The 12,745-nt window shown below is 42.9% G+C and overlaps 1 protein-coding gene across 5 annotated transcripts in view; it reads left to right on the top strand.

Moving 5' to 3' along the window:
- SAP130 (Sin3A associated protein 130) overlaps window positions 1-7,365 on the top strand; it is a 44,379-nt gene extending 37,014 nt beyond the window's left edge. For 4 of the 5 annotated variants that reach the window (XM_073674592.1, XM_073674588.1, XM_073674591.1 and 1 more), the window contains 9 exons: window positions 34-357; window positions 574-751; window positions 863-967; window positions 3,431-3,744; window positions 4,502-4,750; window positions 4,930-5,055; window positions 5,318-5,421; window positions 5,509-5,622; window positions 6,628-7,365. In XM_073674592.1, the coding sequence (XP_073530693.1) occupies window positions 34-357; window positions 574-751; window positions 863-967; window positions 3,431-3,744; window positions 4,502-4,750; window positions 4,930-5,055; window positions 5,318-5,421; window positions 5,509-5,622; window positions 6,628-6,786 (1,673 nt within the window). In that variant the 3' untranslated portion in view covers window positions 6,787-7,365. The remainder of the gene's footprint in view (window positions 1-33; window positions 358-573; window positions 752-862; window positions 968-3,430; window positions 3,745-4,501; window positions 4,751-4,929; window positions 5,056-5,317; window positions 5,422-5,508; window positions 5,623-6,627) is intronic. The other variant, XM_073674589.1, reaches the window with a different exon arrangement.
- Window positions 7,366-12,745: the final 5,380 nt, after the last annotated feature.

Below are 12,745 nucleotides of genomic sequence, written 5' to 3' on the forward strand. Positions count from 1 at the left end.
TCGTGTAGAATAATCTTTGCATTTACTTTTTAGTTTCAGCTCAAGCTCCAAATTCTGCCATCACAGCCCAGTCTGTGGCTTCCACGGTCCATTTGAACCCTATGCAGCTGATAAATGTAGACACATCTCACACACGTCACATACAAGGAATTCAGCCGGCACCAGTCGGCACACAAGGGATGCAGCCTACACCTTTCAGTACCCAAGGAATTCAAGCTACCCCGATTGGTGCCCAGGGAATCCAACCTCCTCCCATCAGCAGCCAAGGAATTCATCCTTCAGGGTCCATCACCACTCAGGGTGTCCAGGCACCTTCTGTTAACTCTCAGCAAGCATCAAGTGATGCAAAACCTTCTGGTATGTATTGTCTTTCTTTTCTAATGACTTAATTTACTCATTTTAAAAAAAAGCTTTACTGGTTTCAAATAAAACACGCTGTTAGTGTGACTGCAAGGCGCACAGTTGTCTGTTGTACATGAATTACATAGCCTCTGGCATATGTGTTGTGATGAGGTAGAATATATTGTTTTACGTAGGTTAATTTGTGTTTTTTCTTTCCTTTTGTCTTTGTAGTTGTTCTTGCAGAAGGAGCCACAATAGTTGCCAATCCCCTAAATAGTGCTTTTACTACAGCACCTCCAGGTGCTGCAGTCATGCAGGGTCACAATCAAAGTCCAGGTATTGGTAGTGCCCCTGCCCAGGGCTCCTCGCCACGACCTAGCATCTTGCGCAAGAAGCCTGCTACTGATGGGTAAGTTAATAGGGAGGGGGCATCCTCTGCTGGATATGGTCATATTATGATGCATTTGTTGCCATGTATATATTCTTTTTTCCTTTTTTTTTTTTTAATTCTCACTAACAGGTTGTCTGTTCGTAAAAGCCTTATTCCCCCTCACCCAGGAGATGCAGTAAGCCCTCGGCATGACAGCACTCTGCGAAGCACCTCTGCTTCCCCTCGGCCTGCTGGGTAATTTCATGTTTCAATGAACTATTATTCAATTGGCATGTAATGAATACACTTTATATACACGTAAACGAGCTCTCCTGTTGAAAGCGGACAACTGTCCCCTACTACCTATGTAAGCAACTGCCCAACCCTTACCCTCTGGACCTCTGCAAGGAGAATTAGTACCTACTGGAAAACCCCTTCTATCTACATTAGAAGTAGACTTAAATCTAGGCATTCCTTTGCCTGGATCTCACTTGGAAACTTCTGAGCTCTTCTGTCTTTGGATCTTCTGGTGGCCTGGTTGTATATTGTAAATGGGCTCGGGGCAATGGGTTGTACATTTGTGTGATTATAAGGCTATGTGCACACGAAGCGATTTTAATGCGTTTTTGCGGCATATTTTTTTTCTGCCATTTACTGCAATGCAAATCCGCATGTGCTGTACACATCATGCGGAAATTTCCGCTGCGAATTTGCATTACGGTAAAAACCGCAGCAAGACGAATTCTAGTGCGATTTCGCTGCCATTGACTTGCATTGGATCGCATAAGATCCGCATGACTACATCTTATGCGATTAATGCGCGGATGGTACCTGGGTCTGGAGAAGAGGAGACTCTCATCCAGACCCAGGTACCATAGTACCTGTAGTTTAAAAATAATTAAAATAAAAAATAAACATATACTTACCTTATGATGGCCCCCTGTCTGCTCCTGGCGTTGCTGCTGGCTCTTCGGCTGCTTGCGGTGGTAGAAGGACCTTCCATGACGTCATTTAGTCATGTGACAGGTCACGCGACCGCTGACACCGACATTTAAAGATTTTTCTGTATTTTCATGACTATGAAAATTGTACATTCTCACTGAAGGCATCAAAACTATGAATTAACACATGTGGAATTATATAGTTAACAAAAAAGTGTGAAACAACTGAAAATGTCTTATATTCTAGGTTCTTCAAAGTAGCCACCTTTTGCTTTGATGACCGCTTTGCACACTCTTGGCATTCTCTTGATGAGCTTCAAGAGGTAGTCACCGGAGATGGTCTTCCAACAATCTTGAAGGAGTTCCCAGAGATGCTTAGCACTTGTTGGCCCTTTTGCCTTCACTCTGCGGTCCAGCTCACCCCAAACCATCTCGATTGGGTTCAGGTCTGGTGACTGTGGAGGCCAGGTCATCTGGCGTAGCACCCCATCACTCTCCTTCTTGGTCAAATAGCCCTTACACAGCCTGGAGGTGTGTTTGGGGTCATTGTCCTGTTGAAAAATAAATGATGGTCCAACTAAACGCAAACCGGATGGAATAGCATGCCGCTGCAAGATGTTGTGGTAGCCATGCTGGTTCAGTATGCCTTCAATTTTGAATAAATCCCCAACAGTGTCACCAGCAAAGCACCCCCACACCATCACACCTCCTCCTCCATGCTTCACGGTGGGAACCAGGCATGTAGAGTCCATCCGTTCACCTTTTCTGTGACGCACAAAGACACGGTGGTTGGAACCAAAGATCTCAAATTTGGACTCATCAGACCAAAGCACAGATTTCCACTGGTCTAATGTCCATTCCTTGTGTTCTTTAGCCCAAACAAGTCTCTTCTGCTTGTTGCCTGTCCTTAGCAGTGGTTTCCTTGCAGCTATTTTACCATGAAGGCCTGTTGCACAAAGTCTCCTCCTAACAGTTGTTGTAGAGACCTGTCTGCTGCTAGAACTCTGTGTGGCATTGACCTGGTCTCTAATCTGAGCTGCTGTTAACCTGCGATTTCTGACGCTGGTGACTCGGATAAACTTATCCTCAGAAGCAGAGGTGACTCTTGGTCTTCCTTTCCTGGGGCAGTCCTCATGTGAGCCAGTTTCTTTGTAGCGCTTGATGGTTTTTGCAACTGCACTTGGGGACACTTTCAAAGTTTTCCCAATTTTTCGGACTGACTGACCTTCATTTCTTAAAGTAATGATGGCCACTCTTTTTTCTTTACTTAGCTGCTTTTTTCTTGCCATAATACAAATTCTAACAGTCTATTCAGTAGGACTATCAGCTGTGTATCCACCTGACTTCTGCACAACACAACTGATGGTCCCAACCCCATTTATAAGGCAAGAAATCCCACTTATTAAACCTGACAGGGCACACCTGTGAAGTGAAAACCATTTCCGGTGACTACCTCTTGAAGCTCATCAAGAGAATGCCAAGAGTGTGCAAAGCAGTCATCAAAGCAAAAGGTGGCTACTTTGAAGAACCTAGAATATAAGACATATTTTCAGTTGTTTCACACTTTTTTGTTTAGTATATAATCCCACATGTGTTAATTCATAGTTTTGATGCCTTCAGTGTGAATGTACAATTTTCATAGTCAGGAAAATACAGAAAAATCTTTAAATGAGAAGGTGTGTCCAAACTTTTGGTCTGTACCGTATGTATATATGTATTTTATGTGATCTAGATGTATATGCAGTACATTTATTTTTTTTTATTTCTTACAATGTAGTGCGAAGCCTAAAGCTGAACTTCACATCTCTGTGGCACCAGGAGTGACTGGGGATCCAGGCACAGGTGGTGAGCAGCCGAGTGCAGCTGCATCGCTCCCTTCTTCTCATCACCCTGCAGCTGCTGTACCCAGCCCTCCATCTCAACCTGTGCCTGGACCGCTCCCCAGCAGCATTCACGTTCCCCCAGCTGCTGTCCCCACCTTATCAGCACCTCCACCTCTTCTGAGCAGTGCACCTTCTGGAGCAGCTGTCCCCCCTGAAGCCAAAGTGAAGGAAGAAGCCGAACCAATGGACATAGCAAGGCCAATTTCAGGTATACAGTCTTCCTTTAACTACCTTCCTTGATAAGCTGTTGTAACTGATTTGAACAAGTAAGAAATGACCATAAGACTTAACATTTATTATTTTCAGTGCAATCATGTAAAATTTTGGCCCAATTGTGTTTATAAATCTCTCTCAATAGAGACGTCTCTTGTAGTTAGTTAAAAGCTGAAATAGTGCAGCATAGGAGATCAATATCTGCCTATATTTTCATTTGATGTAATATAAAGTATTATTAAAGTAGTCCCTGTACTACCTTGAAGGCAGCCTTTAGTTTTATTACATTTAAAAATGGTACCCGATCTGCAGCCAGGCTGCGATACAGCAGGAAGGGCTGATCAGATTAATATACATTTTTGTGGGAAAAGTTTCAATAAAACTTGCATTTTATTCATTGAAATCGCTGGTGTCTGTATGTATAGGAGTCCAGGGAGCGGTCCTTCTAGTGATTGACGGTCTTCCCTGTATGACTGTGTGTGCAGAGATAGCTGTCAATCACTAGTAGGACCGCTCCCTGGACTCCTATTCATACAGACACTGGGGATTTCACTGAATAAAATACATCTTATACTGAATCTTTTCCTGCAGTCCTATATATCGTTCTGCTCAGCTTCTCCTTCTCTATACTGTACTGTTTACATATTAGACTGCATGTACAACATGACAGGATCCTTCTAATTTGAGTATTTTCTACAATTTAATATTCTGAACTAAGTATAACACACATGGTGCTTTTTGTTTTCTCCCAGCAGTACCTCCTCTGACGTCAGGATCTATCTCTTCCCCACTAGCTTTGTTGGCCAATAACATCTCTGTTCCTGCTGGTGAATTACCACCGGGAGCTTCTCCCCGTAAAAAGCCTCGCAAACAGCAGCATGTTATATCCACGGAGGAAGGTGATATGATGGAGACCAACAGTACAGATGAGGAGAGATGTCACATAAAACCGTTAACATCTCGTCCAGAGAAACGAAAGTCCCCACCTAAGGAGTACATAGGTATTGCCTGCCATTTTTTATCATACAAAAGTGCCGAGTGGTCGTGTCTTGAGATCTAATTGTCTCAAGAACAGCAGACATCTGTGTGCAAAAACAAATAGAAATTATATGGACCTTTACAGTACACAATGTGCAGAGCTAATATGAGCCACTTGTGGCATTTCTTTTCTTATTTTTAGATGAAGAAGGTGTACGTTATGTCCCAGTTAAACCTCGACCTCCCATTACACTTCTGCGCCATTACCGCAATCCGTGGAAAGCCGCTTATCATCATTTCCAGCGTTACAGTGATGTACGGGTCAAAGGCAAGTAATTGGAGAAAGCAGAATTAATGTACATTTTATTTGGCTAAAGTGGGAAATTCCTCTGCATTCATTTGTAGTGTGCACATACATCCATAGTTACAGTAATGTAGAGAACTTGTGTTTATTCTATAAATTCTTCACCTCTTGAGGTCCAGACTCCAAATTACCAGTTATCTGTGTCAGGCAAGTTTCAGCTCGGCGCTGTAGGAGCAGAGCGACTGTTTTAATCAAAAGCTGATGTTAATGTGGCACTTCTTTGCAGAAGAGAAGAAGTTGACGTTACAGGAGATTGCCAACCAGAAAGGGATTGCTTGCCGTGTGCAAGGCTGGAAGACTCATCTCTGTGCTGCCCAGCTTCTCCAATTGGTAAGTGTCGCAATTTGGAAACGGTTGTTATATTCTTTTCCTTTTTTAATTCAACCACGCACATTAATCCACACACTTCCCTTTCAGACTAAACTAGAGCAGGATGTGTTTGATCGTCTAACTTTGCTACAAGAAGGTCTGATTCCTAAAAAGAAAACCGCCACAGATGATGATTTACACAGGATCAATGAACTTATACAGGTACAGTGCTTTTTTGTGTATACTGAGGTTTCTAAGCTATCAGCAGAATGTTTTGGTCTAGAATTTTTTTGAGTCCCTGCCTTTAGACATAGTTATTTCTTTTTGAGGTTTGACTGGTTAACTCCTTTTTAAATTGGCTGTCCAGGTCTCAGAAGAAAAGTCTGCAGTCCTTGTGGATGCAGACTGCCGAAATGAGACGTTGTATGGTCACTTATATAATATTCCTATATGTGGCCATGTGCCGACTGGTCTCAAGTGGGTTCTCTCGTTAGAAGAACATTTGAGAGAAGTACAGGAGTATACAAATGGCCACCCACTTGCACAAGGATTACAGGGGATTCGTGAAAGTGTGGGCATCGCTCACGATTCAGCAGTTATATAGCCTGACTGCAGACTTTTCTTCTGAGACCGGACAACCCCTTTAACAGCTAAAGTGCCCCACATAAAATAATAAAAAAAAAAAAACATATACTTGCCTCCCGGACTGACTCTGTTCTTCTGATGGAATCATGAGGCGCCAATCTGGGAGGTAAGTATTTGTTTTTTTTCTATTTGTTTCTTAGTTTTCTATGGCACACTTAAGCCATTAAAGTTGTCCAGTGGTGAATCCCTTTTAAAGAAAAAATGTTATGCATCGGATGCTTATTTCCTCCAATGATTACAAAATATTTGAGGCTATGTAATAAATTATTGCAAACATTATGCTTCCTAGCAGAATTGGGGAAAAAAAACATTTTTATGGCTGGGTCGTAATTGGTTCTGCAGCCAAAGGTGACCACTTTGGACCATTACACTTATTTGGAGATCGGCATGGTCCCCTAAAACACAATATTGATGGTGTCCTTTATTAAAGACATGTCATCTGAACTTTTGTTTGTAGGATGTCCTTTGTGTACTTTGCAGAATCTTTTTTGTGTGCTGCTGAATTTTAATTTTTAGCATTCCGCATTTTCCAAACAGTGATCGGATCGCAATAACATTTACTCATTGTTCATTTTTCTGCAGGGAAACATGCAGCGCTGTAAACTAGTGATGGATCAGATAACAGAATCCCGGGACTGCATGCTTAAAGTACTTGATCACAAGGACCGTGTCCTAAAATTACTGAACAAGAGTGGAACATCCCGCAGGCTCTCCAAAGTAAAACACAAAGACAAAGTGTGAGCTGAGGACGGATTACTTCCAGTTTACCCAAGACCATTGCATACTTGCAGTTCATGTAGGGTTACTCTGACAGCTGACCAGTCATCTAAAATGTGTATATAATTTTTTTTTTCTTAAAGAATGGACAAGGAATGAACCCAGTTAGGCTTCATTTCTATATTCTTGGCCTGCTTCAGGACTGATGGCTTACGTCTTTTGTTTTCAGACTTAAAAATTCTTTCTCACCCATGAGGAAGCCTTTCATTTATTACCTGGTGCTGTGTATGGGAACTGATTTTTTTTTTTTGTGTGTGTGTGTGACACATGCTTGTGTATAGTGTTTTTTTTTTTTTTTTACCTTTATGTACACACACTTTAAAAGTGATTTTTTTATTTGTGCTCCATGTTTTGAAGCGATTCCTTTATAAGGCACCACACATTCAATTGCAGAATGTTATTGTATCGCTGTTAATGTAGTGCCCTAATTATATTCGTGTCAGTGTTTAGAAAAAAAAAACACGTATGTACAGACCCACTACATTTCATTTTTATGTAACTGCTTAACGCTTTCTTCTCTAGTATTTCTATAAATCTGTGCTGGACAAAATGATTACGTATTCATTTTTGATACCTTTTCAATCATTTGCTCCATTGCTGACTTTATAAAACAACTTTACTGTGTAAGCAAATTAGTGATGGTATGTGTATATAGCAGAAGTCCTTACAGGCAAAGTGTTGGAAATATTTAATACTGTCTCACAAAACCCATTTGCAGGACATAATTGGTCTATAGGAAGATTATATCTAATATTTAAATGTGCATCTCCCTGTGGGTTAATATATATGGTAAGGGTGCTGAGCCCGTATGTATTATTATTCCCTATAGGCCTGTATGTAAGGAAGATGTAGGATGGGGCGAGATGGCCTAAAATTGGAGTCTTAATTTAGGTTTTAAAATTGAAATGAGTTTTCCACTTTTTCTTTAACAAAATTTCATGATTCTGTGGCATTTATTATCACAGATGTATAAAAGTTCTAGAGCCAATTTTCTCCAGTTAAAAAAACATTGTACGTGGGAAAAGTTGTTTTTCTCCTTCCTCCATGACAGCACTACAGAGAGAGGGGATCTGCCCTTCAAGGACTGGAAACCTACAGATAAAAAAGGGTGGTACCTCTCCCCGCATCAGTTGGTTTCCTGTCCTTGCTGGGGAACCTTCAGTTTGGACAGTACCTAAAGAAGACTACCAAGTCGTTTCCAGACCTGGCCAGTCCGACTTCAGGCAGCTGGGGGTCCCCTGCCTTGGCGCAGTGCTCTGAAGCACCACTACTGGGTCCAGAGGGCCATCATGAGTGGGGGTAGGAGCGCAGCTGCCGCACCACGTTGTCGGTGCTGATCTTCCGGTCATCCGGCCTGCACGAGGATGCGCCGGAGGCGCTTACTAATAACGCGGATGAAAGGGGACAGGTGACCGGAAGTAACCCTGTACGGGAAGCGCTGAGAGGATGCCGGAGAGTGCTTGACATAAAAAGAGCCAAAGGTAAGGCTCTGAGCAGTTCTCCGGCGCTCCTCTCTGTGTTGAAATGGAGACAACCAGGGAAGAGCTGTCACAGGAGCAGCTGAGCCCTCTTGAGGAGCAGAGCCCAGATCTGGAGCCATGACAGCAACAGCAAAAACGGAGGCGTTCTGCAAAATCCACCAAGCACAGCAAAGATTCCAGCGTGGTCAAGTCTCCAACCAGCAGAGGGAAGCCTGCTGCAGATGTGGTCCCTCCTTCTAAATCGGTACCAATGATCGTGTCAGATTGGTAAATGATCGTGAAAGTTCATTTTGTAATTGGCCCCTTTCTTGTCCTCTCATTTTTTAGGTGGGGAAAAGTTCTAGCAAGAACAAACATAAATGCTGTGCGCTCTGCTGTGAAGATTTACCCATTGCGTGGGTGAAGAGGCTCTGCAATTCGTGCATACAGCAGACAGTTTGTGAAGTAACCCCAAAGTTTGCCTCTGAGCTGCGATTGATAATTAAGTCAGAGGTGCAAAATACCTTTAGGTTTTTTACTCCCCCTCCCTATGTAGGGACCTAAAGGGTCTAGGAATTTATCCCCTGAATCTGGGTCTAGCAGTTCAGAGGGGGAGCAATCTGATTTGGATTCCTCAGATTCTTCTTCCTCCTCATCTCAAGAGGATTGGAGAGGTTGGAATTGTTTCCCAATAGAAGAAGCAGATAGTAGATCTAACTGCCTTAATCAGGCTATGGGGTTAACAGACCCTTGGCCTGAAAAAACAGTTCAGGATATAATGTTTGGCGGGCTGGATCAGAAAAAGCGTAGGTCTTTTCTTCTTAATGACAAGATTCAGTCTCTAAGAGGGAATGGAAAAGACCTGAGAGGAAGAGTGTCTTTATTCCAAAAAGAAAGTATCCATTTGATCCAGTCTGTTCGTTATGGGAGAAAGCCCCGAAGCTAGACGTAGCTATTGCCAAGGCATCTAAAAGATTTGCCCTTCCCTTTGAAGATATGGGAGTATTAAAAGACCCCTAAGATAAAAAAGCTGATACTTTCTTAAAGGGGTACTGGGAAGCCTCTGGAGGGGGGTCTAAAACCCGCAGTAGCCACAACTTGTACCGCTAGGTGTATGATGGTATGGTTGAGTCAATTGCAATCTCAACTTCGGGATAGAGTACCCAGGGAAAAAAAATACTAGACACCATTCCCTTAATGCAGGGGGCTGCTGCTTTCTTAGCTGATGCATCTGCCGATTCAGATAGATTGGCTGCCATGTCAGCAGCTTTCTCCAACGCTGCCCGTCGTGCTTTGTGCTCTGGCCAGGAAGACCTTCAGACAAAATCTAGACTCTGTTCTATTCCCTGTGAGCGGGGCTGTGGAATCGGAGTCGTGGAGTCTGTGCTCATTTTGGTGGAGTCGGTATAAAATGGACAGACTCCGACTCCTAAAATGTATAATAAATTGGGTACAGTAGTTCAATGCAGAATGTGCTGAATATTTTTTCATAGGAATTTGGGAAAGTTATGAAATGTCCTATAAATGGCTGTTCTATTCCTGATCTAAGGCTACATTCACACACAGCGTTTTTGCTGCGTTTTTAAGGATACGTTTTTCAGCTGCAAAAGCAGATCAGCTTTTTAAAAAACCGCATCACCTGAAAGGTTTTTGAGCTCATAGATAATGTTTTCAATAGCAAAATCAGATTAGAAAAACGCCGCACAAACTGACATGCTCATTCTTTGTGAGGATCCGTTTTTGAGCCCACGTGTCTGAATGTCATATCTTGAAACCCATTGACTTTGCTAGGATGCCCAGAGTCACTGCATTTTACTGCAAAAAAACGGATCAGCAAAAACGCTGTGTGTCAATCATGGCCGTAGGCAGGGGGTGGGCAGCTGCCTCCCCCCCTAGAAGCAGGGGCACGCACCTATCAAAACTCACTTGTATGCTACAGTGCACCCGTCCTGCACCGGCTCCAGACTGTAGGGGGCAATTTCCCCTCCTCTATCCTGTCTTCTGCCGTCTTCACCAGAGAGAGGAGGGGGAGGGATGCCTGCCCTGCACAGGATCTGATTCCTGGGCCCCGAGCTGGAGAAAGTGAAAGTACTACTGCTCATCTCTGTCACAGGAAGGTAACTAATGCTAATATTGTAGGTGATTATTATGTGCTCTCTGTACAATGTGTGAACTATATGTGCAATGTACTATTTGCTGTCTGTAGCTGTCATCTACCACTCTATCTATCCCTCCATCCATATATCTTTCCCTCCATTTATTCATCTATCTATCCATCCATCTATCCCTCCATGTATTTATCTATTTACCTATCTATTCCTCTATGACTTTATCTATCTATCTATATCTTATCTGTACCAAAAAGAATGAAAGCCGGGTAGCACACAGACTAACACTCCCTTTTTTTTTTTTTTTTATAGCACCAGTCAGGTACACCTCTTAGCTGCCCAAAAGGACGCCCAGGACAGGCATTGCTCATCTAAAGCAACACATCAACATCAATTGATAGTTGGAATAAATAGACTGCATTCACCACATCTTCTTAAGTTGCAGGCTTTATTTTCAAGTGTAGGGGTGTGCAGTATGAGGTTCTGTAGCAGCTGAGGTGTGCAGTATGAGGTTCTGCGGAACAGTATGAGGTTCTGCCCCCCCCTAGTCTTGATCCTGGCTACGCCCATGGTGTGAATGTAGCCTGAGGATCTACAGTCATGGCCAAAAGTATTGAGAATGAGACAAATAGTAATTTTTCCAAAGTTTACTGCTTCATTTTTTGTAATGGCAATTTGCATATACTCCTGAATGTCAAAGAGTGATCAGCTTAACAGCAATTACTGTACTTGCAAAGTCAATATTTGCCCAGAAAATGAACTTTAACCCCCAAAACACATTTCAACATCATTGCAGTCCTGCCTTAAAAGGACCAGCTAACATCGTTTTAGTGATTGATCCATTAACACAGGTGTGGGTGTTGATGAGGACAGGGCTGGCGATCAATCAGTCATGATTAAGTAAGAATGACATCACTGGACACTTTAAAAGGAGGCTGGTTCTTGGTATCATTGTTTCTCTTCAGTTAACCATGGTTATCTCTAAAGAAACACGTGCAGCCATCATTGCACTGCACAAAAATGGCCTAACAGGGAAGAGTATCGCAGCTACAAAGATTGCACCTCAGTCAACAATCTATCGCATCATCAAGAACTTCAAGGAGAGAGCTTCCATTGTTGTCAAAAAGGCTCCAGGGCGCCCAAGAAAGACCAGCAAGCGCCAGGACCGTATCTTAAAACTGTTTCAGCTGCGGGATCGGACTACCAGCAGTGCCGAGCTTGCTCAGGAATGGCAGCAGGCTGGTGTGAGTGCTTCTGCACGCACTGTGAGGCGGAGACTCTTTGAGCAAGGGCTGGTTTCAAGGAGGGCAGCAAAGAAGCCACTTCTCTCCAGAAAAAACATCAGGGACCGACTGATATTCTGCAAAAGGTACAGGGAGTGGACTGCTGAGGACTGGGGCAAAGTCATTTTCTCTGATGAATCCCCTTTTCAATTGTTTGGGACATCTGGAAAACAGCTTATTCGGAGAAGAAGAGGTGAGCGCTACCACCAGTCTTGTCTCATGCCAACTGTAAAGCATCCTGAAACCATTCATGTGTGGGGTTGCTTCTCAGCCAAGGGAATCGGCTCACTCACAGTCTTGCCTAAAAACACAGCCATGAATAAAGAATGGTACCAGAATGTCCTCCAAGAGCAACTTCTCCCAACCGTCCAAGAGCAGTTTGGCGCCCAACAATGCCTTTTCCAGCATGATGGAGCACCTTGCCATAAAGCAAAGGTGATAACTAAATGGCTCATGGAACAAAACAGAGATTTTGGGTCCATGGCCTGGAAACTCCCCAGATCTTAATCCCATTGAGAACTTGTGGTCAATCATCAAGAGACGGGTGGACAAACAAAAACCAACAAATTCTGGCAAAATGCAAGCATTGATTATGCAAGAATGGACTGCTATCAGTCAGGATTTGGTCCAAAAGTTGATTGAGAGCATGCCAGGGAGAATTACAGAGGTCTTGAAGAAGAAGGGGCAACACTGCAAATATTGACTTGCTGCATTAACTCATTCTAACTGTCTATATAACCTATTGGTACTCATAATATGATTGCAATTATATTTCTGTATGTGATATAAACATCAGACAAACACTAATAAAAACCAGAGGCCAGCAGATCATGTGAAAATATAATTTTGGTGTCATTCTCAAAACTTTTGGCCATGACTGTAGGCTTTGTCTTAGCTGAGATAAGTCAGTGCTGCACTCCAGCACCAGTGAAGCCCCTCCTCTACAGACAAGGGTAAAAAGTAAACACACTCAGAAAGAAGGAAGGCCTGCACTCATCTCTGAAGAATTGCTAGAGTGAACAGGATAACAAGATTAAGGTAATTACTTCTTAAAGCATATTTAAACTTTCAA

The sequence above is a fragment of the Phyllobates terribilis genome, unplaced genomic scaffold (genome assembly GCF_046119375.1).
Source record: "Phyllobates terribilis strain yellow unplaced genomic scaffold, ASM4611937v1 Scaffold_3__8_contigs__length_932513732, whole genome shotgun sequence".
Lineage (NCBI taxonomy): Eukaryota > Metazoa > Chordata > Amphibia > Anura > Dendrobatidae > Phyllobates > Phyllobates terribilis.